We start from the raw sequence: 27,626 nt of genomic DNA, 5'->3' as shown, positions 1-27,626 counted from the left end.
GGTGGGGAGGCTTGCATGCCTCAGCGATACAGATAGCCGTACCGTAGGTGCAACCACAACGGAGGGGTATCTGTTTAGAGGCCAGACAAACGTATGGTTCCTGAAGAGGGGCAGCAGCCTTTTCAGTAGTTGCAGGGGCAACAGTCTGGATGATTGACTGATCTGGCCTTGCAACACAGACCAAAACAGACTTGCTGTGCTGGTACTGCGAACGGCTGAAAGCAAGGGGAAACTACAGCCGTAATTTTTCCCGAGGGCATGCAGCTTTACTGTATGGATAAATGATGATGGCGTCCTCTTGGGTAAAATATTCTGGAGGTAAAATAGTCCCCCATTCGGATCTCCGGGCGGGGACTACTCAAGAGGACGTCGTCATCAGGAGAAAGAAAACTGGCGTTCTACGGATCGGAGCATGGAATATCAGATCCCTTAATCGGGCAGGTAGGTTAGAAAATTTAAAAAGGGAAATGGATAGGTTAAAGTTAGATATAGTGGGAATTAGCGAAGTTCGGTGGCAGGAGGAACACGACTTTTGGTCAGGTGAATACAGGGTTATAAATAAATAATCAAATAAGGGTAATGCAGGAGTAGGTTTAATAATGAATAAAAAAAATAGGAGTTCGGGTAAGCTACTACAAACAACATAGTGAACACATTATTGTGGCCAAGATAGACACAAAGCCCACGCCTACGACAGTAGTACAAGTCTATATGCCAACTAGCTCTGCAGATGATGAAGAAATTGAAGAAATGTATGATGAGATAAAAGAAATTATTCAGATAGGGAAGGGAGATGAAAATTTAATAGTCATGGGTGACTGGAACTCGACAGTAGGAAAAGGAAGAGAAGGAAACGTAGTAGGTGAATATGGATTGGGGGTAAGAAATGAAAGAGGAAGCCGCCTAATCATAGCTAACACTTGGTTCAAGAATCATGAATGAAGGTTGTATACATGGAAGAAGCCTGGAGATACTGACGGGTTTCAGATAGATTATATAATGGTAAGACAGAGATTTAGGAACCAGGTTTTAAATTGTAAGAATTTCCAGGGGCAGATGTGGACTCAGATTAAAACTGAAGAAACTGCAAAAAGGTGGGAACTTAAGGAGATGGGACATGGATAAACTGACTAAACTAGAGGTTGTACAAAGTTTCAGGGAGAGCATAAAGGAACAATTGACAAGAATGGGGGAAAGAAATACAGTAGAAGAAGAATGGGTAGATTTGAAAAATGAAGTAGTGAAGGCATCAGAGGATCAAGTAGGTAAAAAGATGAGGGCTAGTAGAAATTCTTGGGTGACAGAAGAAATATTGAATTTAATTGTTGAAAGGAGAAAATATAAAAATGCAGTAAATGAAGCAGGCAAAAAGGAATACAAACGTCTCAAAAATGAGATCGACAGGAAGTGCAAAATGGCTAAGCAGGTGTGGCTAGAGGACAAATGTAAGGATGTAGAGGCTTATCTCACCAGGGGTAAGATAGATACTGCCTACAGGAAAATTAAAGAGACCTTTGGAGAAAAGAGAACCACTTGTACGAATATCAAGAGCTCAGATGGAAACCCAGTTCTAAGCAAAGAAGGGAAAGCAGAAAGGGGGAAGGAGTACGTACAGGGTCTATACAAGGGTGATGTACCAGGTGATCAAAATGTCAGTATAAATTTGAAAACTTAATAAACCACGGAATAATGTAGATAGAAAGGTAAAAATTGACACACATGCTTGGAATGACATGGGGTTTTATTAGAACAAAAAAAAAAGTTCACAAAATGTCCAACGGATCGCTCACGCGCGTCGTTTGGTGATGATCATGTGCTCAGCCGCCACTTTCATCATGCTTGGCCTGCCAGATCCTCAGCCCTCAGTCCGTGCGATTATTGGATTTGGGGTTACCTGAAGTCGCAAGTGTATCGTGATCAACCGACATCTCTAGGGATGCTGCAAGACAACATCCGACGCCAATGCCTCACCATAACTCCGGAAATGCTGTACAGTGCTGTTCACAACATTATTCCTCCACTGCAGCTATTGTTGAGGAATGATGGTGGACATATTGAGCATTTCCTGTAAAGAACATCATCTTTTCTTTGTCCTACTTTGTTATGCTAATTATTCCTATTCTGATCAGATGAAGTGCCATCTGTCGGACATTTTTTGATCTTTTGTATTTTTCTGGTTCTAATAAAACCCCATGTCATTCCAAGCATGAGTGTCAATTTGTATCTCTCTATCCATATAATTCCGTGATTTATTCAGTTTTCAAACTTATACTGACTTTTTGATAACACGGTACTTGAGGACAATAATATGGAAATGGAAGAGCACGTAGATGAAGATGAAATGGGATATATGATACTGCGTGAAGGAGTTTTACAGAACACTGAAAGATGTAAGTCGAAACAAGACCCCGGGAGTAGACAACATTCCATTAGAACTGCTGATAGCCTTGAGAGATCCAGCCCTAATAAAACTCTACCATCTGGTGAACAAGATATAGAAGACGCAAAATACCTCAGACTTAAAAAAGAATATAAGAATTCTAATTCCAAAAAAAGCAGGTGTTGACAGAAGTGAAAATTACCAAACTATCAGTTTATTAAGTCACAGCTGCAAAATACTAACATGAATTCTTTACAGACGAATGGAAAAACTGGTAGAAGCCGATCTCAGGGAAGATCAGTTTGGATTCCGAAGAAATGTTGGAACACATGAGGCAATACTGACCCCGTAAGTTATCTTAGAAGAAAGGTTAAGGAAAGGCAAATCTACGTTTCTAGTATTTGTAGACTTACAGAAAGCTTTTGACAATGTTGACTGGAATACTTTTTTTCAAATTCTGAAGGTGGTAGGGGTACAATACACAGTGCAAAAGGCTATTTACAATTTATACAGAAACCAGATGGCAGTTTTAAGAGTCGAGGGGCATGAAAAGGAAGCAGTGGTTGGGAAGGGAGTGAGACAGGGTTGTAGCCTATCCCCAATGTTATTCAATCTGTATATTGAGCAAGCAGTAAAGGAAACAAAAGAAAAATTCAGAGTTGGAATTAAAATCCATGGAAAAGAAATAAAAACTTTGAGGTTCGCCAATGATATTGTAATTATGTCAGAGACAGCAAACAACCTGGAAGAGCAGTTGAACGGAATGGACAGTGTCTTGAAAGGAGGATATAAGATGAACATCAACAAAAGTACAACAAGGATAATGGAATGTAGTCGAATTAAATCAGGTGATGCTGAGGGAATTAGATTAGGAAATGACACACTTAAAGTAGTAAATGAATTTTGCCATTTGGGGAGCAAAATAACTGATGATGGTCAAAGTAGAGAGGATATAAAATGTAGAATGGCAATGGTAAGGAAAGCATTTCTGAAGAAAAGAAATTTGTTAACATCAAGTATAGATTTAAGTGTCAGGAAGTCGTTTCTGAAAGTATTTATATGGAGTGTAGCCATGTATGGAATTGAAACATGGACAATAAATAGTTAAGACAAGAATTGAATAGAACTGGGGAGAAGAGAAATTTGTGCCACAACTTGACTAGAAGAAGGGATTGGTTGGTAGGACTTGGTCTGAGGCATCAAGGTATCACCAATTCAGTATTGGAGGGCAGCGTGGAGGGCAAAAATCATAGTGGGAGGCCAAGAGATGAGTACACTAAGCAGATTCAGAAGGATCTATGTTGCAGAAGGTTCTGGGAGATGAAGAAGCTTGCACAGGATAGAGTAGCAAGGAGAGCCGCATCAAACAGTCTCTGGACTGAAGACCACAACAACAACAATGCGATACGTGTAGTTCAACCCCTAGATGAGTTTGAGCCAAGACATTTTTACAAAGAGGAACTGCACGTGAGCCCGAACATCTTTGGGATGTTAGCTCGCAACAGTTGTGTGTCTTTACAGAAAATTGTGTAATTTCCAACGTATGTGTGCAGTTTGGTGCAAAGATTTTCAGTGCTAAGGACAGTTCATGTTAGGTATCAATGGAATGTCACAGAACAGGAAGAAAAATCCATATCAAATGTTGATGTGTTCTCAACAGACAAAATTTCCATATAATATCACTTCAATACTGAACTGTAAAAGTGAACTTATCAGTGATCATTGTCCACAGAAAGAAGTCACAATACAGTAATAGAATTAGGGAACTAGGAATGAGCTGGCTGTGAAGTGTGTGTGTTCACATTCCAGTATGCTCTTACACTTCCGAGTTGTGTGTTATGTCACAAATGTTTAGGAAATAATTAATAGTGGGCTTCCATGTGTTCTACTGAGTCGCTGTTTCCATTTCCTGCTCAGTATTTGGACAACCGACCCATCCGTCTTCTATAGGTGCTGCGAGTTTTGCTGCTGTGCGTACTCACTGCCTGGACACCAACCAGATTGTGAACTACTGTTGACCTCACGCCGCTATTTATAGCAGAGTTCAATTTCCAACCCTCACTAAACTCTCTGACACTCTTTTGTTTCTCAAGGCTCACACTGAATCATGTGAAACAAAAATTCTCTGATGGTTTTCCAAATCTGTTGGATGTGGTGGCTGGCGATATTTTTATAAACCGAGTACCAGACCCCAATGTTATTTAAATTGAAATGTCTATCCTTGATTATTAGGTTTTCTGACATCACTATTTCAATATGCTCTTCAATTATGTTGTCCCAGAAGCTTAGAGTTCACATCACAATACTGGTAATTATATTTCTTTTCATGATTATATTCGAGACAGTGCTCAGTAACACCTGATTTGCATGGTTATTTTAGTTGGGCAAGTCACTCAGGTTCCTTACACCTCTCCTCAACTGTTCAGATAGTCTGTCCCATATAAGGCATGCCACATTTACAAGGAATGCGATACGCACCTAGATTTCAGATATCTAGATTGTCTTTAATGTTACAAAGATCGCTTTTAACTTAGCTGAAGGGTGTGAAACAGACTGGATGCAATGTTTCCATAGAAGTCTACCAATTTTTCCTAATACTGGGCCAGCATAAGGTAGATTAGCAAAACAGTCGAGGGGATTTGCAAGGAACTTCGTGACACACCCAGCTACCACAACCAAGAAAATCAGCTGTTTCTGTGCACTGCCTCAAATATAATTATGAAATGAAATATAATGACACCAGTATTGCAGTGCAAATGCAGAGTATCTGAGACAGCATAATTAAGGAGTCTATCGAAGTAAAGATATCTGAAAACCTAATAAACACTAACACTAATCCACTTGGCGTCTGTCTTGAAACAAGCGGCTGAGTGGTCAGCGTCTGTCCACCAGTGGTGCGGCTGAAAATCATTCCTCGGAGCTAATAACCTCGAGTAGAATCCTTAGGGGACTTGTTCCCCTAACCCAACAAACAATCAACAATGGATACGCACCTTGTAAGAGATTTTACCCCAGGGAGTAACCAATCTCCAATTTCTAATACAAAATCGAAAGTAAAATTTAGGGAAGAGCTCTCAAAATCGTTTGAAATAAAGTCAGGTGTTCGACAGGGAGATGGTCTGTCACCTCTGCTTTTCAATTGTGTCTTGGAGAAGGTAGTTCGAGAATGGAGGAAGGCCATCAATACTAAAGGGATTCAACCAGGGAGAAATCCAAACAAGATCACTGTCGACTGTTTAGCCTTCGCAGATGACATGGCATTGATTACAGATTCACTAGACAATGCCCAAGAACAAATAAGAGAACTACAAAAACAAGCAGCCAACGTAGGACTACAAATATCCTACGAAAAAAACAAAGTTTATGACAAACATCTGTGATGCTCCTTAAAATATTGCAGTTGACAACAACACAATACACAAAACAGATTCCTTTAAATACCTAGGAGAGTGGATTACATACAATGCCAAAGAAAAGATAGCTATAGAAACTAGAGTGCACAAAATGGAAAGAGTGTTTCATATGACCAAAAACATTTATAATAAAAAATCCTTGTCCTGGAACACGAAATTAAGACACTACCAAACAGTGGCCAGACCTGAAGCTCTCTATGCGGCAGAAACACTTAAACTAACAAGAAATGGAGTTCTTGAGAAACTAGAGAAGGTCGAAAGAAGAATTTTAAGGAAAATACTGGGAGCCAAAAGAAACGATAATGCTGAATACAGGTTAAGACCAAACAGAGAGCTATATCTGAAAACAGAGAAACTAACTGATGTAATGAGGAAGAGGAGACTACAGTTTTTTGGACATATATTCAGAATGGATAACAACAGACTAACCAAGTGGATATTCACATTACTCAATAGTTACAAATCCAAGCCAGCATGGTTCATAGAGACTGAAAAGGACATTGAAAATGCTGGAGTTACAATAGACACAATAGAAAACAGAACACATTTCAGAAAGGCAGTTCAGAAGGCAGAATTTCAGGAGAGAAAGAAAATAACTAGACGAAAGTGGACTCAAGAAGAAAGGGAACAACACTCTAAAAGGATGAAGGAAATTTGGAAACTGAAGAAATCTAATACAATGAAGAGTAGCCAAAGTTGATTCATCGTACCCTCCAAATGGGTTATTCGAAAGAAAAAAAAAAACACTAACAGAGATTTAAAATGAAATAACGCTTGGGGTGTGGCATTCAATTTGTTAAAATCTCACTGGCCATAATATGCACCAGAGTTGGAAAACACTCAACAAAGTTCTGCTTTACAGAACATCAGTGCGATCCCTGAGAAACAAAAGAGCATCTAAGGGCATAGCGGTTGTCAGAAATCACACTTGCTGTCAATAGCAGTGTGAGACCAACAACAGTTTACAGTCCAGCTGGAGTCCAGGCAGAGAGTACACATAACAGCAACACTCACAGCATGTGAAGAAGATGGCTAGGTCAGACGTCAAGATATTGTGCAGAAAATGGAAACCAAAACTTGCAGAACAGTTGGAAGTGCTCTATTACTCAACCATGCTGAGAAAACTTGACAAAACACAGTTTAGGAAATACTTCGTGTCATGTTTGTGATTGTAAAGTCTGGCCAACCTGTCAATTTCTACCACTGTATGACTTGACAAACACTTTAATAGTAACTCAAGTATGTGCACTTTATGGGTCACACTAGACAACCACTTTAAACGATTACACAGCCTGTGCAGTACCGGTGATAAAAAAAAAAAAAAAAAAAAAAAAACAGATATTTTAATCCAAACAATGACAGCCAGTGCAGCAAACTGTTGTCATTCAGAATGACAATAGAGTGCATAATGACCTAAGTGAAAATCATAGTGGACGTCCCTGAGAAAGGCTGTATGGCAAATATTCCATACATTTGAACACAGGAAGAATAAGAGATTGTCATTCAAACATTTCAAACCATCAACATTTGTTTGTTTGAGAAAAGGTACACATACAAACACATCAAATAATATTTACAAGATAGTACAAAGCACTTTTTTTTTTTTTTACTTTATTCTTTTCAGCTCATTTTCTTTCCAAGTGTCAAATAACATCCAAAACTAGTTTTCTGACATTTTCATTGCTGAAACAGCTTCTATTAAAAATAACAAATAAACTCTTTTTTATGCACTGTGTAGGCTTTTTCTTTGCCCATGTAACATAAAACTTAAACCATTTCCTTCTTTCTGATATTGGATCTCTTGAGGTGGAACACTAACAGAAAAAATATCAAATCCGCATACAATCTTCACAGTGAACCATGGAAATAAAACAAATAATTAAATAAATATTAATAAGACCCAAAAGCACAAAATTCATTACTCTAACATGAGTGAGCAGAGTGGAATTGGTCAACTTTCAATGTTAGCAATAACGTCACCATCTCTCTGTTCTTCAGCACACGCAGTCTTCATTATACTCGAGCTTTTAGAACTCTACAGTCACCATAATCAATCCATCACTGACATCATCAACTGACTCGGGAAATATCTTGAGGGAGAGTCAATTCTGACACAAAACTCATTTGTACACGTATAGTCAATTTAGACAAGAAAGTCACTTGAGAAAACACTGGCCCCTGAACAGAGTAGCAGAGTTACTGTAATGTATGTATCAAAAGATTAAAAACGGTTGAGAAACTACAAAAAATGACAAGGAGAAAGAACAGCTTGTCAGAAGACTCAGATCCCAACATGAGAGAGATCCATCTACTGTCTAAAGTAATAACTAGCCTTTTAAAAGTTAGGATAGTTTTTCCTACTTTCTGTATCTATCAGAAGTATTTAGGATATTTCCCCCCTTAGGATAAGTACATGCCAACTGTTATAAGGTATTTTTTTTTTACAGACTGGAGGTCACTATTCCAACTCTGAAGCCGAGTGGACAGTGTTGCTCACTGCCACACAGTGGGTCCAGGTTCTATTCTCATCAAAAAAATATACTGAGGGGTCCAAAAAAATGTAACCACTGTTTAAAAGTCCATGATTTGCAAACTAATTGACGGAGTTGTCTCATTTTTGGTGAAAGTGTAGCTTAAAGTCCAACTTAAAGATATCACTGTAGGTGTTCGAAATGGTCACCATTAACATCCACACACAAACGATGCCGCCGAACTGCAGCACGAACTACTGACTGCAACATGTATGATGGATTCTCGAAGTTCATCCAATGTGCATGGCTTTTGTCAATAAACGACGTCCTTTAGTGTTCCCCACAGGTAAAAGTCCAGAGGAGTTAGGTCTGGGGAATGTGGTGGATACTCCACAGCACCTCTACAGCCTAACCATCTTCCTGGTAGATTTCCGTCGAGATACGCCCTAACATGATTTTCGTAGTGGGCTGGGGCACCATCTTGTTGACAGTAAACTCTTCCATCTCCAAACAAGTCTCGGATGGCAGGTAAAATGGATGTCTGAAGCTTCTGAAGGTACACCTCACCAGTACCCCTGCCGTCAAAGAAGAATGGCCCAATCAAGCCCCAGTAAGACAACCCACACCACACATTTACTCCTGGCAAATTCACGGTTTTGTCTACATGGACGTTCGGATTTTCGGCGGCCCAGCAGATGCAATTGTGGCGATTTACTGTACCATTGAGTTTGAACTGTGCCTCATCAGAACACACAATCATCTCTGCAAACTCTTCATCGTTGTGCACCATGTTAGTAAACCACTCGCAGTACTCCATTCTACGATCTGGGTCATCCTCGTTCATTGCGTGTAGCAATCGTGGGATGTAGCACTTCCACTTTGCTGTCTTCAAAGTTCGTCGAACACTTGAGCGACTCACTCCATTTTCACGGGCACACTGTCTCACAGACTTCTGTGGTGAGCGAGTGAATTGTTGTAACACACGACGGGAGTTAGCTGGACTTGTTACTGTAACAGGTCGTCCAGATCATTGTTTGTGTACATCTTTAACAAAGCCTTCGGCTTCAAATTTCTCTCGAATGCGGCGAATCGTTAAACGTGTTTGTGGCTCTGTTTGATACTCATTTCGCCATTGCCATTGAACCTCATTAATGTTTTCGTACTTCAAATACCACTTCAAAACTGACTTCCTTTCATCGAATGTAAGCCTTGCGCCAGCCATGTTTATTCGAGTAACTAGGTGCAACTAAGAACAAAACACTGACTATCTGGCAACTGTCATCTGACAAAACAAAACAACGCAATACAATGCTTGTGTGGTGATTGCCGGAACTACAAACTATTACACTACCGTTAACAGCAGCACTCGTTCACAATTCGTCATACGGTTGGAAGCATGGGCTGCTAAATGTATACCCCTCCATACTGTTGATAAATAACGCCTTGACTCTGGGCAGTGTAGTATATACGTCAGATACAACAATGCCAACACATAACGTCAGTTATCCTAATGTGCTGTGTTGCACAAAGTCGTGTTAGAGTTTTATGCTGATTTGTTTCAAGTCTGCAGCATAGTGTATGAGGACAAGAGACTGACCACAAATGTATGTTGTATGAAATAGCTATGTTCTAGAACATGAGTGGTCAACCTTGTTTACTTCCCACCCATTTTTGTACCTCCGTAAGGACTGCCCACCAGTTATACAGTAATGGTGTTTTGCAAAGTAGGGATGTAACTTTGAGAAATAACCCATAACCTAGAACAGTGGTATTCAACCTGGTCCTTAGTGCCCACTAGTAGGAATTTCAGCTACCACTTTACTTTGCAAAGGTTATAAGGTAGAGTTACAGCAAGCTAAAGCATATAATAATAATTACATACCATACACTTTGTGTAAATTTTTTATGAAAACCTACTGAAATGTTTTCAAAACCCCTACTGCCTACCATCCACCACGGAAGCTGGAATGCCCACTAGTTGGTGCTAGGGAACAGGTTGACTACATCTGCTGTAAATGATGGTAAACTCTACACCTAGTTCCAAAGCTGCATCCCCTTCCTTATTTCCTCACCGATGCCAGCTGACTAACACAAATATATTTTAACCACTCTAGACCTCAAACCACCTGACTCCAAATTTACCCTATGTACACAGTCACTGGTATCTATTCTAATCTCTCCATCTATCACAACTAAATATAAGAATACAGATTCCTTCTTCTTTTCCATCTTCACTTTGAGGTTTAAGCTACAGCTTGTACCAACTCCTCCTTGACTCTCAGACAGCAAAGTAGGACTTCCCCCAATATGAAACAAGCAAATCACAAGGTGGCAATTTAACTACTCAGCCATAGACAGTGTAATGTGGCAGATGAGGAAGTGATATTATGAAATTATCCGTGCCAGAACAGATGGTCATCTTGATACAGTGGGCGCAGATAGAACACGTATTTTGTAGATAACTGCTAACATGTTCAGTCTTAATTCCACTTGAAGATGAGTTTATAATTACTTTATGGTCAATTAGGCTTGTTTTCAGTTGATTACTTTACGTTAATTTACTTTTGTAGAACATTCCAGGAAAATCAGCATGTCATCAGTTCCTGAAATCACTTTTCTAAGTTGATTACCCCAGAAGTGATAGATGAATAATGTTCAATGTTAAGTCAAGAGTCAGTATAAATGTTAGCTCAAAATTTATTTTGTAATAAAAAATAAAATTACTCTTTTTAAACTAAATGTTAACACTATATAACGGATAAAATTTAATACAGAAAATTGTATTCAACTATGATTTAAAGCATGTAAACAGAATTTACATTTGTCATCTAACGTTTTCCTCAATACTTGAACTTAAGTAAAAGTATAATTTTTAATTGTAAGATTAATCACATTTAAGGACTAACAATGCGTGCAAAACACTTCAGTTACTGTACGACAGAAATAAGCCAGCAGCAGAGGCCACCACAGCTCAGATGTTCTCATTTTGTTCCAGCTTTTTTATTGCTGTCTTAGCTGTAAACATGAGTCAGCTTTATTGAAGATTTTAGTACCACCCTGTGTGAAAATTTGTAAAAAGTTACATTTTACATTTCTGGAGATGTTAAAGAATACAAAACAACATGAAATGGAAATATTCAGCTGGATATTACAAAACTATCCTCCAGGCTGATATCGATTTAGTTGTCCATTACAATTCAATGCTTTTGGTTCTTGGTGATGTACATTGCAAATGTGTTCCAATAAATTCATCTGCAGTGTTTTTTAAAGTCAACAGGAATATAAACGATTTTTGGTATACTAATGAATGCTAACATCACAACTGGGAAGCACCATTAAGGAGATCAAAAATTCTAAAAAATTTTAAGAGGGGCATTTGCAAAGTCCGTGCAAAACTAAAAACTACTTACGTGTTTGGGGTAAACCTTTTTAATTTTTTGACAGTCTCCTTTTAGACTTATACACTTTGTCCAACGCTGTTCTAATTTGTTGATTCCTTCCAAATAATAGGAATTGTCCAAGTCTGCAAAATAGCTATTAGTTGCTGCAATCACCTCCTCGTTTGAATAAAATCTTTGTCCTGGCAGCCATTTCTTCAAATTGGGGAACAAATAGTAGTCCAAGGGAGCCAAGTCTGGAGAATAGGGGGGCTGTGAAACGAGTTGGAATCCTATTTCCATTAATTTTGCGACCACTACTGCTGAGATGTGTGCTGGTGCATTGTCGTGATGGAAAAGGACTTTTTTGTGGTCCAATCGCTGTCATTTTCTTGGAGCTCGGTTTTGAAACGGTCCAGTAACGATGAATAATATGCACCTGTAATAGTTTTACCCTTTTCCAGATATTCAATGAGGATTACCACCAACGAATCCCAAATGACAGTCACCATGGCCTTTCCGGCTGAAGGAATGGTCTTCACCTTTTTTTGGTGCAGATTCTCTCTTTGCAACCCATTGTTTAGATCATTCTTTGGTCTCAGGAGTATAGTAATGTATCCATGTTTCATCCACAGTGACAAAACGATGCTTAAAGTCCTGCGGATTCTTCCTGAACAGCTGCAAACCATCCTTGCAACACTTCACTTCATACGATTCCATTTTTGGTCAAGTGTGAGCAACCGCAGAACCCATCTTGCGGATAGCTTTCTCATGTCGAAATGTTTATGCAAACTATTATGTACCCATTCATTCGAGATGCCCACAGCACTAGCAATCTCACACACCTTAACTCTTCTGTCATCCATCACCATATCATGGATTATATCAATGATTTCTGGAGTCGTAATCTTCACAGGAGTCCAAAACATTCAGCATCACTTGTGCCCATATGGCCCCACTCCGAAAATTTTGAAACCACTTATAAACTGTCCTAATCGAAGGTGCAGAGTCACCATAATGTTTATCAAGCATCTCTTTAGTCTCATGAGGCGTTTTGCCTTTCATAAAGTAATATTTAATCACAACACGAAATTCTTTTTCATCCATTTTTTGACAATCACTCGACTTCCTTGATTCACATGAATGCCAAACACAAAGAAGTAGACCAATATGGCTGAATCTTGGTGCGTGTTCTTTCCAAAAATGCTACTAACTAAACATGGCCTCGATATGAGCCAGTGGTGTCATTTCTCAGACTTTGCACGGACTTTTCAAACGCCCCTCATATAGTAAAAGAAAAACTATAAACTTTCTTTTTAATAATCTAAAAAGTACCCTTTTTTAAATTCCAGCAGCACGCGTTCATTAATAAGCATTGTTGAACTACATACAGATATTGAAACACAAACATATAAAATTCCTAAATTTTTACATGTTAGGCTTGTTTAAAGGATGCAGAGAATACAATGCAACTTACCTTTATCAGCAATGTTATTAAATACGGGAGAATGATGTTCTTTGGCGCTTTGCTGTCTTTCATTACATCTCCAAAACTTTTCGTATGTTTTGTCAAAATTGATCTCATAAAATTTCCCACAATTAGATTTGTAACACCTCTTAATTGAGGATCAACATGGTCAGAAAAAAGCAAGACATCAGTCAAAGGCTGTGCTCCTGAAAGACAGGGAAAAAGATACTATCACAGTTCACAAAACTAAAAAGTATTTTGACAGAATACAGTCATCTGCAAAGGGGAAAACAGTGCACTCTGACTAAACCTGTGATAGAGTTTCTCTTTAGCACTTTTGAATGGTTAGCCAGAAGAATTCAATTAAACTCATCCAAGAGCATATCTTTCATAAGGCTTGTTGACCGATACCAAAAACTTTAATAGAGAGCAATTACATTCACGTGGGGTCAATATATAGTTAATTTGTACACAAGCAAGGAAGGGGACGGGTCCAAAAATTTTGGTACATAAATGACTTACTATTTGAAAAAAAGTAATGAAGTATTTGTTGGATAAGACATCCTAGCATGCTTAGCGATGATGTGGGTGTGTGAAGGGGTTACATGAGAAATATATCAAAAACTGACTGTAGACAAATATAAGACTGGGATAAGTCAGAAGCTGGGCAATGCCACACCTAGTGAACAGAAAATGTATCTTGCTCAGTTTTGTAGATGCTTGGGTTATCTTTTGAATGTACAACACTAATTGTACAAGGAAACTAAAGTATATGAAGAGTTTTCCCAGAAGTGTTCCAAAATTACACTGAAGCACCAAAGAAACTGGTACAGGTATGCATATTAAAATACAGCAACATCTATATAATACCACAAGTGTCTGGCGCAGTTGTTAGATCAGCTACTCCTGCTAAAATGGCAGGTTATCGAGATTTAAGTGAGTTGGAATGTGGTGTTATAGTCAGCGCACATGTGATGGGACACAGCATCTCCGAGGTAGCGATGAAGTGGGGATTTTCCATTATGATCATTACACGAGTGTACCGAGAATATCAGGAATCTGGTAAAACATCAAATATTTGACATCGCTGCGGCTGGGAAAAAATCCTGCAAGAACGAGACCAATGATGATAGAAGAGAATTGTTCAACATGACAGAAGTGCAATCCTTCCACAAATTGCTGCAGATTTCAATGCTGGGCCACCAACAAGTGTCAGCGTCCGAATCATTCAATAAAATATCATTGATGTGGACTTTCGGAGCCGAATGCCCACTTGTGTACCCTTGACGACAGCACAACACAAAGCTTTACGCCTCACCTGGGCCCATCAACACCAACGTTGGACTGTTGATGACTGGAAACATGTTGCATGGTCGGACTAGTCTCATTTCACGAGCGGACGGACGTGTATGGGTATGGAGACAGCCTCATGAATCCATGGACCTGCATGTCAGCAGGGGACTGTTGAAGCTGGTGGAGGCTCTGTAACGGTGTGAGGTGTGTGCCGTTGGAGTGATATGGAACCCCTGATATGTCTACATATGACTCTGACAGGTGACACACAGTACACATCTTGTCTGATTGGCTGCATCCATTCATGTCCATTGCGCATTCCGACGGACTTGGGCAATTCCAGCAGGAGCAATTCCAGCAAGACAGTGCGACACCCCACACATCCAGAATTGCTACTGAGTGGCTCCAGGAACACTCTTCTGAGATTAAACACTTCCACAGACCACCAAATTCCCCACACATGAACATTATTGAGCATATCAGGGATTCACTGCAATGCGCTGTTCAGAAGAGGTCTCCATTCGCTCGTACCCTTACATTTTTATGGACAGCGCTGCAGGATTCACAGTGTTAGTTCCCTCCAGCACTACTTCAGATATCAGTAGACTCCATGCCATGTCATGTTGCGGGAATCTGCGCGCTCGCAGGGGGTCTACACAATATTAGGCAGTTTCTTTGGCTCTTCAGTGTATTTAAATGTAAAAACCTACTTTAGAGATATCAAGAAGACAAAAATTACTTTCAGCTGTTATTAGATCCAATTATGCTTTGAAAAACAACATGGCACAGGAAAGAAAGGCAATACATGAACCTGTTAAAAATATCTGATGCAATAATATTCACTGAAGAACAGACAGAAACAAATGATAGTTCTGAGACAGTATAAAATATACGTGAATCATTTCCCTGTAGCAATAGATCTTAAAAAATGTAGACATGAAAAAGAAAACTTATGCATAAAGTGAATGGTATAATTTCATTTTCCAAAAGCACCAGGCATTGTTGAAGTTCAAAATCAAAGTTAGTAGATAAGGTTAGAAATTTTTCAAAGTAATTTTCAACTCCTCTACTCTTCATTAAAGTTTTGAAAATCTGATGAGAGAAACATCAGTTTTCTTTAACTGTAGGTGAGGTAACTTCTCTACAACATTGCCCCTATCAGACTCAAGATCTGCAGATGCATCAGCATTCGAAGAATATTTTTAGTTTGTGAGGTGTAGTGGTACCGAGAAGCCAGATCATACATCTCTGTAGACCTAAATATTGAGGCATGTAGTTAACATTACCCAGCAGCAATCCTGAAATCCCATGAATAAATGGAAAACAGAATTGTGGGTAGTTCTTATATGGATTTGAATTAAGCTGTCTCCTCCACTTTCACCACTCTCCAAAACGAAACAAGAAAAATCTCAGATACCAGGTGACAGGTGTTGGCATGAACCATGATCTGCATTTGGCATCCCTCACCAGTCTCCATCACTCTCAGTATGGTCTCTTTCACCCGTTCCTCCACAAATATATGCCTATGGCACACATACGATTCCTCCCCCTCCAATAACACTATTTCATTTCTATCACAGAGTTAACACTGTAAGTGGCCCCAGCAAGCAATACCTTGACCTCTTGTTTCCCATCAATGGCTACCCTAACCTCAACGAAAGACACAGGATGCTAGGAAGATTAAAATCTTGCTGCACAAAATTAATTAGACGGCATTGAGCGAGAACAGCCTACAATTCTAACTCATCATCATTGGAACAAAAATGCCTCAAATGTATTTCTTAAAGGTGGGTGTCTAGTGTTTTAGCACAAACAATTTTTCCTGCAAAACAGATCCTTTTCTGTGCACAGGCTACCGCGTGATTGTTAGACAGTATTTTAGGATTCTGACTGTTGATACATCATGCCCGCACTTTTGTACCCTCAGATGCATAGCCTCATAGACAGGTCTCTTCAGGTGCCTGGATGAGTCTTGTCACTTTAAATACCTCTCAAGGTGCCACATATTACCACAATACTCTGCACTCACAAAACATATTGCTTGTAGAGTCTATACTTCCTTGTTCGGTATTTTCATTTTCGTGCCTTGCTTAGCCATAGTCAACCTCCTCCTCTTTACACCTTGTTAGAGAAATATGTGGCACTGGTCAAAGTCGTAACAGATACAAAAGATCTACTGCCAAGAAATTTATTATTTACCAGATTCTACCCTGAATAGCATACTGATCCAAGACACAACACACAGTCTTGCATTCTGATTAAAGTTATCAGCAACTGAGGGTAATAAAGTTTCTAAATAAAGTAACTTGCTTTCATGAAACCCAATATTAAAATATGTAACTAATATTGGTCTTCATACTTATTTTGTTAGAGAAAAATAATTCATTTCTTCATGATTACTGTTTCAAAAATTATTCAATAATTCCATGTAAATCCTACAGAGGGACATGAAAAATGAATCAAAAGAAAAACTCAATTGAGAAAACTGTGAACTACAAAGGGATGGAATAGTGACCACTGCTAACATTTAAGAGGTAAAATTCCAAGTATGCCTGACAGAACCGATTAAATGTGATCTCTCACAAAACAAAAATTTGGCAGAAACACTATTAAAGAACCACTAAAAAGTAGAAAATACACTGGCTGTCCAAAAACATTTATTCCTGGCATATAAGAGATGTTAGCGCAATGGCTATGGCGGCAGCCTGAATTGTAAACAACAGTTGCGCAATCGACCAGTCAGTTGTGTGCAGGTAGTGTTAGGCTGTGCAGCCAAAGTGTGCCAACATTGTTGTGTCACAAATCACAATGGGGCAACGTCTCTTCATCAAGTTTAAAGACATTCTCCAGAATGGTTGGCAGAAGAGAAAAGTGTGTGCAGTGTCTATCGCACACACCCTGACTCCCAAACCAAACCAATGACTCGGGAGACCTGCAGCAACTTGATTGAAATACAACATGCAGACAATTCTTTACTACAAAAAACCATCACAGGTGACAAGACCCAGTGTTATCAACACAAACCTACCACAAAACAGCAAAGTGCAGAATTTCACATGAAGGATTAAATGCTTTGACAGCATAATCAACATCCAAGATAATGTGACGTGAGTCGAACTACATCCCATAGAACGACTTTTCTGTCACTTTCACACAGTTTTATGAACATTCTGTGCATTTTACTCAAGTGAGGGATACTATGACAAACAAGTGAAGCATTAGTACTGTAATCTTAGCCCTATTTCTTTTAATCGAGTCTCAAAAATTTTTTTGCCTGATGGGGTACACTTTGAGGATCCCTTGCATCCACCTACTGGATTTAACCTCTCTAAACCTACACACACACACACACACACACACACACACACACACACACACATTTTGGAATGGTAGAATTTTATCATAATTTTTTCTGTCTTCATATCCTTTTCTTCTTGCTTCCTTGTTCCTAACGGCATTATTCCTAACACTTTTTACTCTGTCCCTTCAATAGCCTCTGCAAAGAAGCCGTCAAAGTACCAAAAGTAATTTCACCTGTGAGTAAATCATTTATTGAAGGACACACATGATGCACTTAACTTATGAATCAGTTTTTTAAGAGTATTTCTTAAATGTGATAACTGAAGTGTACAATAAACTATGACAAATTGTTCATTGATTCTCAACAGTATGGTTTCTACAACTCCTGTTGTACCTGCGACATTAATAACTTGAGTAAAGTGACAGAATCTGCCATAACTTTAATAACTGAGATGGTGGAGGGAGGTTACATACTGTTTTAGACATCTTATTCTTCATCTTTTTCTCCCTTCATCCTCGCAACAGTTTAGGTCACTCTCAATTTCAGGGCCAAGTAACCTGTCCCCTCCTTTCAATTTTACACATCCCATCCTCCTTGCTACCCCAAGAATGCATTGCAGCAATCATATGAAGTGCAATTTCTACTTCTGAGTGTTTCTATCACAGCTACTTGGAATTTTGTTTCCCGCAGATAAATACTCATCACACACTGTCTTCTTGTGAAATACATGGAAACAACATTTACACCAATTTTTAAAAAGTTCTGGAATTTTCAAATTGAAATTGAGCACTATATTTAAAAGATATTTACATACTTTTCAAACCTGAACTAACCACAACTCCAGCCTGTAAACATACAAACAGTTTTCTTGAATGTATTACACATACCTTCTGAAAGTTGCTTCACTTTGTCAACAGGTAGCAGGATAATATCTGGTGCCAAGCGCACAATGCTGGAGATACAGCTGAGTGCTAATGCTTTAACACTGACCCTTACACTCTTGTCCGGCATTGTATGCCCTGTCACACCCGTCAACAGGAAGGAAGCTGCGAGGTGACGAGCACAGTAAATAAGTGGAATGTCACTGTCAGTGAAGCTCCCTACATCACAGTCCTGCAAAATGTAACAGTTTTTATTTAATTTCCCTGACCTCTGCCAACAAATTCTAAAACTAATAACAAAATTCATATTTTCACTTTCTGCTCTTGAGGCAGAGTGGTTTCAATTTTTCAGTGCCTTCAGAGCCCAAAGCAGCATATAGTACAAGAGCCTCAATTCCTATTACGTAATTTCAAAACGTTTGAAGATTTCCCACATGAAAAATTGCAATGCATAATCCATTGCTGTTTTTACAAAGCCTCATGTACTCTTTGTCTAACACACTCTGACTTACATCACAGTAGTAATACTAATGACACAAAAGTTAGCAAAACTCATTGTCAAATGGCTACAAGATTTCATGTTGTCCTTGTTGGTCTCAATAAAACAATAAAAATGCAGTTAATTAATGCTTTGTATGTATGTGACTGGTTAATCACTCACTTTCATCAAATCAAGAAGAAATATGGAAATAGCAGAACCCTAAAACACTTGATGGAGAATGTCTGGACAAGATCCCGTCTTAGTTCAATCATCACTGTGAAACATATACACAACTTTGAGTCCTTAGGATTTGATTATGGAGCAGCCATGCAATCTACGGAACATACTTTCATAGAGTCACCTCTCTGGAAGACCACAGAGTCAGCCAGTGACCAAAATGAAAAGAGAAAATCTGTTTAGACTGATCTCATTTTTAGATGTTAAAGCTATGACACTTTCAGTGAATTTCATTTCCTGTGCTAACTATTTATAAGTGCCCTAACTGAGATGTTTTAAATTATGCACAACATTAATCACAGATACTGTCATGCCAAAATGATGCATCTAAATAAAATAATCAATTTGTGATAATGAACAACCTACAGACATAGAATACGCTGAAACACTGTAGGAGAAGTAGTGAAAGTACCTGAAACGGAACATCTATCTGATTGGCAGTTGGTGATGGAGACCCACTATACAGCATTGATTCTTCCTGTGACTCTTCACTTTGTACTGATGACTGCAGCTGCACCACAGGTGGTCGATTAGGAGCTGCAGGAAATGACGCCTCACTACATGTGTCAATGTCATCTAGAAAATAAACATTAAAAAGTCATTATATGGTGTTGTCCAAAATTTAAATGCACTGACTTTGTTGTTACCCACATTCTGGCTACCACATTACTTATAAAAACATAAGACATAAATGAGAAGGGATTAAATGCACCATACATCAATGAACAAATACGAAGTGTAGTTTTTCATTTTTTCCCCCTTGTCTCAATGTTTATACTATTTATGTTAGAAGCTCTTTATTTTTCATAAAATAGCCTTCTGCCTTTTGCAACCCTTTCTAGAATGTCTTTTACCCTTCTGCATCTATTTAACTTACAAGATTTCTATAGTCATCCACCTCTTTAAAAGTCTTTTATGCAAGCTTCTAGCCATCCAGAATATATACCCCACGTGAACACTTAGTTTTCTTTTTGTTTAAGTGCATGTTTCAGCCATCAGCTAGCACATGTTCTATCACATTAAGCACCTGGCTCAATAACAGTTCATTCTCTGTATCACTGCAACATCAATAGTGAATAGTTTTCAAACTCATGTATAATGAAAACTGGTGTATTTCCTTATTAGCTGCTGGCAGAGATTAATTTGTTTAAAAATAATAAAAACTATATTTTATACAAACAAACCAATCATACATCAATAATGCAATGCAGGAGACAATGGAGGGACAAAGGACTTATGGTCCACTTTATTACAATGAAATCTGCATCACTTAATTGATTATAAGCCACAAAAAGTTAATTAGAGTACACATTAAATTAATACCTCCAAAGATCAAATTTTTCCATGGAGGAACATTTTTTATCTGAACTACAGCAATCACTTACTGCCGACAGCTTTAACTCAATATTTAAGGTGCTCTTGTAACCCATTATTGATAAAACCTTTTCAGATTAGCAGCCAAGTAACAAGATCATCTTGAAGTAGTAGACTGTTTCAGTAAATTTCATACATTTCACCTTCAGACTAAATTGCAAAATCTGTGAGTTTGTTAAAAAATAAAGTAACTATTACAAACTTCAACCAAGCTGCAAGTTATTCGAAACGCTAACACGCAATGTACACACCTCAATGGAAGTTTGGAATGTCGTAGAGTTTACTACAATGACTTCTTACAGTACACCCATTGAGATTTGTACAATGCAGTATTAACAAAATAAACATAATTCCTTCTGAAAACAAGAACGATTTTTGTTACTTACAAAAGCTCATTACAAAACAAAGCAGTCTCTCTCCTAAGTGTACATCTTGAAAACAAAAATAGTGCAAATCTTTATCTCATGATGATGATTCAGTCCTTACTAGTGAGTATGTCCTCCTCGCACATGGATTAGATCTTTCACTCAGCAAGGCCTGCTCTGGATGAGACCCTCAAGTTTATCTTGGAGTACGAGGTCCCACTTCTCAATGGCAGCTTCAGTGACGTCCTGAATACTGTTAGGTGGATTCAGACACTATGCAATGATCACTTTCAACAAGTCCCTTGCATGCTCAGGGGCTGATGCAGTCAGTTGATGTTGCATCTTTGAAGATACTGAGATACTGCTGTAGTACTGTGTAATCTTGCAGCATCATCAACTAGGATGAAGCTGTCAATGACTTCACGTTTGTAGGGCCTTACAATCATTAGTCAGACCTCTTAACGGTATTGGGGCCCAGCCAAATTGCCATAGAAGAGAATTGGTGGGGTCTGCTGTCCTGTCATTACTGCTGCCCAATTTGTTACACTTCCACCTCCAAACAGATGGACTTCAAGAATGTATTGGCATTCCTGGTGCCATCTAGTGCTTCTTCAAACCCTAACACATCTACTGTCCGGTCACAAACCAATCCTGGTCAAGTCAGAAAACATGACATTACTCCACTCTGCAATGGTCCAATGTTAATGTACAAGAGCTCAGGTTCTTCGATTGCATCGGTTCCATTGGTTCTGTGAAAAATTTCTCATTGGTCTTCTGGAATGATGGCCACCCTGATGCAATCTTCTATGCACTGATATATGGATCCCTGTTACCTGGGAGAAAACATTTATGGCAGTTGATACTTGGTCTCTGCAAGCCGACAGTTGGAGGAAACAATCCTGCACTGGTGTTGTCATGTGAGGATGACCACTGCAAGGTCTATTGTTCATGTTTCCCATCTCTCTACACTTTCTCCGTATCTCAGACACACCACTTTGAGTGACATGTAACCGAGTGGCAATATCTTGATGGGTATGATCTGCTGAAAGTAAAGCCACTATCCTGATTCTATCAAAGTGTTGTGTGCCTTTACATGACATGTTACTGCAGTGCTGAACACAAACTGAATGAAGCTGCTGTTGATACTGAACTGCCTCTGATGTGGCTGCTGTGGTAGTGTTATCTTTACGTAATGGTGAAACAGACACAAAGCATGCCAGTACTAAATACTGTCTAGAATATGGGCTCTAAATGGATAATGTGTAAAGTACCTACAGCAATGAGACCTCTAGTATCATAGACCAAATTTTACAATAGTATTCCAAACTTTTTTGAGCAGTGTATTTTTTTAACTTTTTTTTAGCAGTGTATTTTTTTACCAAACTACATATCTAAAGATTATGATTAAAGTTCTGTAATTCTGTTAAATTTCTGACTAACAGGTTCCTTCTTAAGAGGGTAAAGAGGAATAGGTTGGGAGAGGTTGTAAAACTGGAGTATTGGGGGCAGTGGCAGATAACTAAAAACCCTAGATTAAGAAAAAATCACTTATTATGAAGGGGTATGGAAGCAAAGATGAAGTAGAAAATATAATGTAGTTAGGTATTTGTGTGTTCCGAGTATTTCCGAATATTGAAACTGTGGCCTCTGTTTATAATGTGGAATCAATCAAAAGATAGCAGGGGCTCAAAGATAATGCATTAGTAAGCACAGTGCCAACACTAGATCACAAACATATGAGTGAGAAGATAACAGAGATAAGAGGCAGATGAGAAAATGAGAAATGGAAAGCAAAGCGCAAGCATTTTGGGAAATGAAAGAAAATCCTCCTTACATACATACATACATACATACTATATCTGTCTGTCCAACTTCCATTATTTCACTTTTCAGGGGTGTCAATTCCTTGTCTGTACCTACGCTGATATCTTTCTGTGTCTCCAGGCCTTTACCAAGCACATCAAATCTTCTTGTAATTCTTGGTCTGAGTATTCATACTGAATGGGTGTCTGCTGTAGACAGGAAGATATTGTTGAGTGGTTTCATTCCGAGTGGAGCCTGGATGCAAGCTCAAAGACATGGAAGCCAACATTAAGGAAGACAGACAGATATGTGGAGAAGAGCATGATGTTTTTAGTTTGGAAAAGGAGTTGAGTTGCGATATGCAGTGGATAAGTTCTTCTTGATGACTGAATCCAAATCACAAAACTTTTCATTCAGCTTTGCCTTCCTTCCTCGACGTTTTTCAGACACAAGTCTTTTCTTTGGGGCCTCATAAATTATCCATATAAGTAACGGCATGTAGTTCCAGAACGTATAGAACTACTTTTAATGCTGATAGTGGAAGTTACAAATTGATGAGGATTACAGAAAACTAAAAATCAACAAACAGAACTCACAATAAAGCAGCAAATATCACAACACAAAACATGTCGCAGAGTTTAATGAAGGATAGGAACACAGCAATCAGTCGCGATCCCACTCATTTTTCATTATTCTTGCATATACAAATTTCAACTATAAATAGCCATCTTCAGTGTTAAAGTATGAGGAAATTACATAATCAGATTAACATAAAAAATAAGTAAAGCACCAAGTTATCCAATAGTGACGATCCATCCTAGTCAACATACCATTTGAGTAAGTTACCATCCAACAAACTCGCAGCACTTGATGTCACTATATGACTTTACTTGAGTAAGTTACCATCCACCAATCTCGCAGCACTAGATGTCACTATATGACTTTACTGGTGTATGTGCAAAAGGAAACTTAAGTGGTTGTTTACAACAAATACAGTAGCCTCAGTTTGCACTGTGTAGTATGCATAACACTCTTTGTATTACAAAAATAACTAACCCACTTTAATTCCAATACAGTAGTTTAAAAACCTTTTTTAATAAATAAATTCAGCAAGTATATTTGCATATCACCTTTAAAATAAATCAAGAAATGCCAATTTAAAATGAGTTTGTTCATATATCAATGGTTAGGCAATCCACCAAATCTTATGCATAAGATCATTAACAGGTTCATAAAACTGTCTTACAGAGAAATGTTACATCACATTAGAAATGAAATATTCCACATTTTTGTGAAGATCATCTTCTTAAAATATAGTTCCATACCAAACCAAAATTTGTCAAAAGATGAAGTGTAGCATAGTTGCTCATAGTATAGTGGTTAAGTGATCCACGAAATAATTAATACAAAAGAAACATAAAAAAAGTTCATACACGTCATTTTCATGAAGATCTATTGACATCATTGTAAAATATTGAAGATCAATTGACAAGGCTAATTTAACCAAGTACATGTAACAAAAATATACAAACGTCCTGCACTGATGTAAATTTCTTATGTAACGTATGGTGTAGCTCCAACTTGGTATGATGTTTCCAAAGAATGATATAACAAGCTGCCCTATATCTAGTCCCTAAGACTAACAGTTGAATTGTGTTTTACTTGTCTGATGGTAAACCCAATATAACATTGGACAGTTCCAACAAAATGGAAGACAAAATAATCCACTTATTATTAGCAGTACTCTGGGGTTTTTGTTCAGTTTTTCTACCTCACTTTTTACCAATGGAGGACTGTGGTCTAGCTGTATGTTGGTGCCAGGATGTTTTGACGTAAGTAAAACTGTTCCTGTATTACTGTAGTCAGTTTGATTTTGTATTATGTTATCAGGTCTAACATAGGTGCTGACCGACAATAAAATAGTTAACAGCATCTCCATCAACAGTAAAATAAAATTTAATAAAATTATTAATATTGGATAGTTAGAGAAAGCTGAATAGCAATGAGAATATTCATATTGGCCCCATATGACTTCTCCCCTTCTGAAGTTGTAAAAATGGCTACTAGAAATCAAAAATTATTTCATTGTTGAAGTAATCAGTACAAAGAGAATTATACTATTTTAATTAAAAACAATTATTATTGTGATAGTCTGAAGGATCTCAGAAAACACTAATCCAACAGTACTGTGTTCAAGGTAGACTAAACTACTAAGTAAATTATTCTGAAAATTAAATCATGAAATATGGCTGTACAGTTGTGAACATTTTTCTAATTTACATCAGCCTACCAGATAAAGCTCTCACCATTTATTTTACCAATCTTCATGTTTGAATAGCCACGTGTAGTTTCTTCTGTCTGGATGAAGCTGTTGTCTTCAGTTTCTTCTTCTTGGGCATTTGACGTTTCAAATGTTTCATTTCCATGAGAAATGTGCTGTGGTGATAACTTCCCTGCTGCTTCCATAGCTGCTCTAGCTTCCCCAATCCATTTCTCAATGGATGGAAGCTTCAGGTCAGGGACATCTGTCTCATTATCCAAGAGTGACATATCCCCGTGAGTAATTGATGGTGCAACACTCATTTGGCCTTAAAAGGAAATTTTTTGTGGCTGTTAGCAATTCCAACAGAGATCATAAAGCTACCATTTTAGCATCACATTTCATTGTTATTTTAAAAGACATAAATGTTAACACATTATAAAAATTCTTGGAGGTATGTACCGTCTATATAACCAATTGATGGCAGTTTGTCTGCTGCCATATGCATTTCGCTTCGTTTATTTGGGAAGCATCATCAGCGGCCTGTGATACATGTTTCCTTTCTTTACATACAATAAACATTTGATGTGGTAGATATAATATGCTGCTATACTACATTCTGCCGTGGCTTTCTCTTGTTTTTTTAGGGTACTATCAAGTTTTTGTAGCATAAAGTTCATAAAGAGAACTTATCGTTCAGTGTTACTTACGATCTCTAGTGATGTTAGGTTAAAATCAATTTTTTGCAGCACAAAGTTCGTAATGTGAACTTATCGTTTGGTGTTACTTACAATTTGTAGCGCTGTTAGAAATCGTAAGGAACACAATACGATAAGTTCTCATTACGAACTTTGAGCAACAAAAAGTTGATTTTAATCTTTTTTTAAAAAAAAAAGAAAAAAGGACATGACAGAATGTAATATAGCAGTATATTATATCTACCACATAATATTTTTATTGTTATGTAAAAAAAGGAAACATTTATTACAAGCCACTGATGATGCTTCCCAAATAAATTAAGTGAAACACGTATGGCAACAAACAAACTGCTTTCAATTGGTTGCATAGATGGTACATACCTCCAAGAATTTAAAGCAACTAAGCAAAAGAGGAAAACAGAAAAAAGACATTATAAAAATATTTGTAAATAAATTTCTTTATCAATATTTAATTAGAAGCATTCATTGTGACTTACTTAAGACTAGACAGAAGCTCACACATAACGTACATATACGATATGTTAATGATAAGCACAAATGTACATGCATCACAAAACAGCTGAACACTACAAGCTATGTGTGAAAAATGACGAGACTGACAACACTGCAAACAATCTGGCAACGTTATTTCGTTCTAACTGTATGAACCAATGTGCACATCTGCTCCAGTCATTCGGTTCTTTTCAACTCCATACAGTCATCACATGATATTTGAGAGCATCATCAGTGAAATTGTGTTTCTGTTGTGTGTTATGAAAATGCGACAGTGGAATTTAGACCAACGTTACGCCATCGACTTTTGTGTTAAACATGGGGAATTTTTGAGTGTGACCTTTGAAAAGTTGAAAGAGACCTATGGGAAACATTGCTCATCAAGAAGAAAATTTTCTTCAATGACTCGAATCAGATAGTACATTGAAGACATACCTCACACAGAGAGATCTTCAACTTCAAAAATTGTTGAGAATGTCAAATGTGTGTGTGTGTGTGCTGCTGTGAGATCAGACCGACATTTAACAATAAGGATGACAAGTGACCTGTTGTTGTTGTTGTTGTTGTTGTTGTCTTCAGTCCCAAGGTTGGTATGATGCAGCTCTCCATGCTACTCTATCCTGTGCAAGCTTCTTCATCTCCCAGTACTTACTGCAATGTACATCCTTTTGAATCTGCTTAGTGTATTCATCTCTTGGTCTCCCTCTACGATTTTTACCCTTCACACTGCCCTCCAACACTAAATTTGTGATCCCTTGATGCCTCAGAACATGTCCTACCAACCGGTCCCTTCTTCTTGTCAAGTTGTGCCACAAACTCCTCTTCTCCCCAATTCTATTCAATACCTCCTCATTACTTATGAGATCTACCCATCTAATCTTCAGCATTCTTCTGTAGCACCACATTTCGAAAGCTTCTATTCTCTTCTTGTCCAAAATATTTATCGTCCATGTTTCACTTCCATACATGGCTACACTCCATACAAATACTTTCAGAAACGACTTCCTGACACTTAAATCTATACTCGATGTTAACAAATTTCTCTTCTTCAGAAACGCTTTCCTTGCCATTGCCAGTCTACATTTTATATCCTCTCTACTTCGACCATCATCAGTTATTTTGCTCCCCAAATAGCAAAATTCCTTTACTACTTTAAGTGTCTCATTTCCTAATCTAATTCCCTCAGCATCACCTGACTTAATTTGACTACATTCCATTATCCTCGTGTTGCTTTTGTTGATGTTCATCTTATATCCTCCTTTCAAGACACTGTCCATTCCGTTCAACTGCTCTTCCAAGTCCTTTGCTGTC

The 27,626-nt window shown here is 38.1% G+C and overlaps 1 protein-coding gene across 1 annotated transcript in view; it reads right to left on the bottom strand.

The window, feature by feature from the left end:
- Positions 1-27,626, bottom strand: part of LOC124605364 (huntingtin) — a 511,164-nt gene that overhangs the window by 398,627 nt on the left and 84,911 nt on the right. The window contains exons 8-11 of the mRNA XM_047136992.1: positions 25,151-25,432; positions 19,715-19,878; positions 18,591-18,816; positions 13,119-13,315 (exon numbers count right to left, since the gene is read on the bottom strand). Of these exons, the coding sequence (XP_046992948.1) occupies positions 13,119-13,315; positions 18,591-18,816; positions 19,715-19,878; positions 25,151-25,432 (869 nt within the window). The remainder of the gene's footprint in view (positions 1-13,118; positions 13,316-18,590; positions 18,817-19,714; positions 19,879-25,150; positions 25,433-27,626) is intronic.

The sequence above is a fragment of the Schistocerca americana genome, chromosome 3 (assembly GCF_021461395.2).
Source record: "Schistocerca americana isolate TAMUIC-IGC-003095 chromosome 3, iqSchAmer2.1, whole genome shotgun sequence".
Classification (NCBI taxonomy): Eukaryota; Metazoa; Arthropoda; class Insecta; order Orthoptera; family Acrididae; genus Schistocerca; species Schistocerca americana.
Note: the sequence above shows the minus strand (reverse complement) of the source record. Positions and strands in the feature narration are given on the sequence as shown.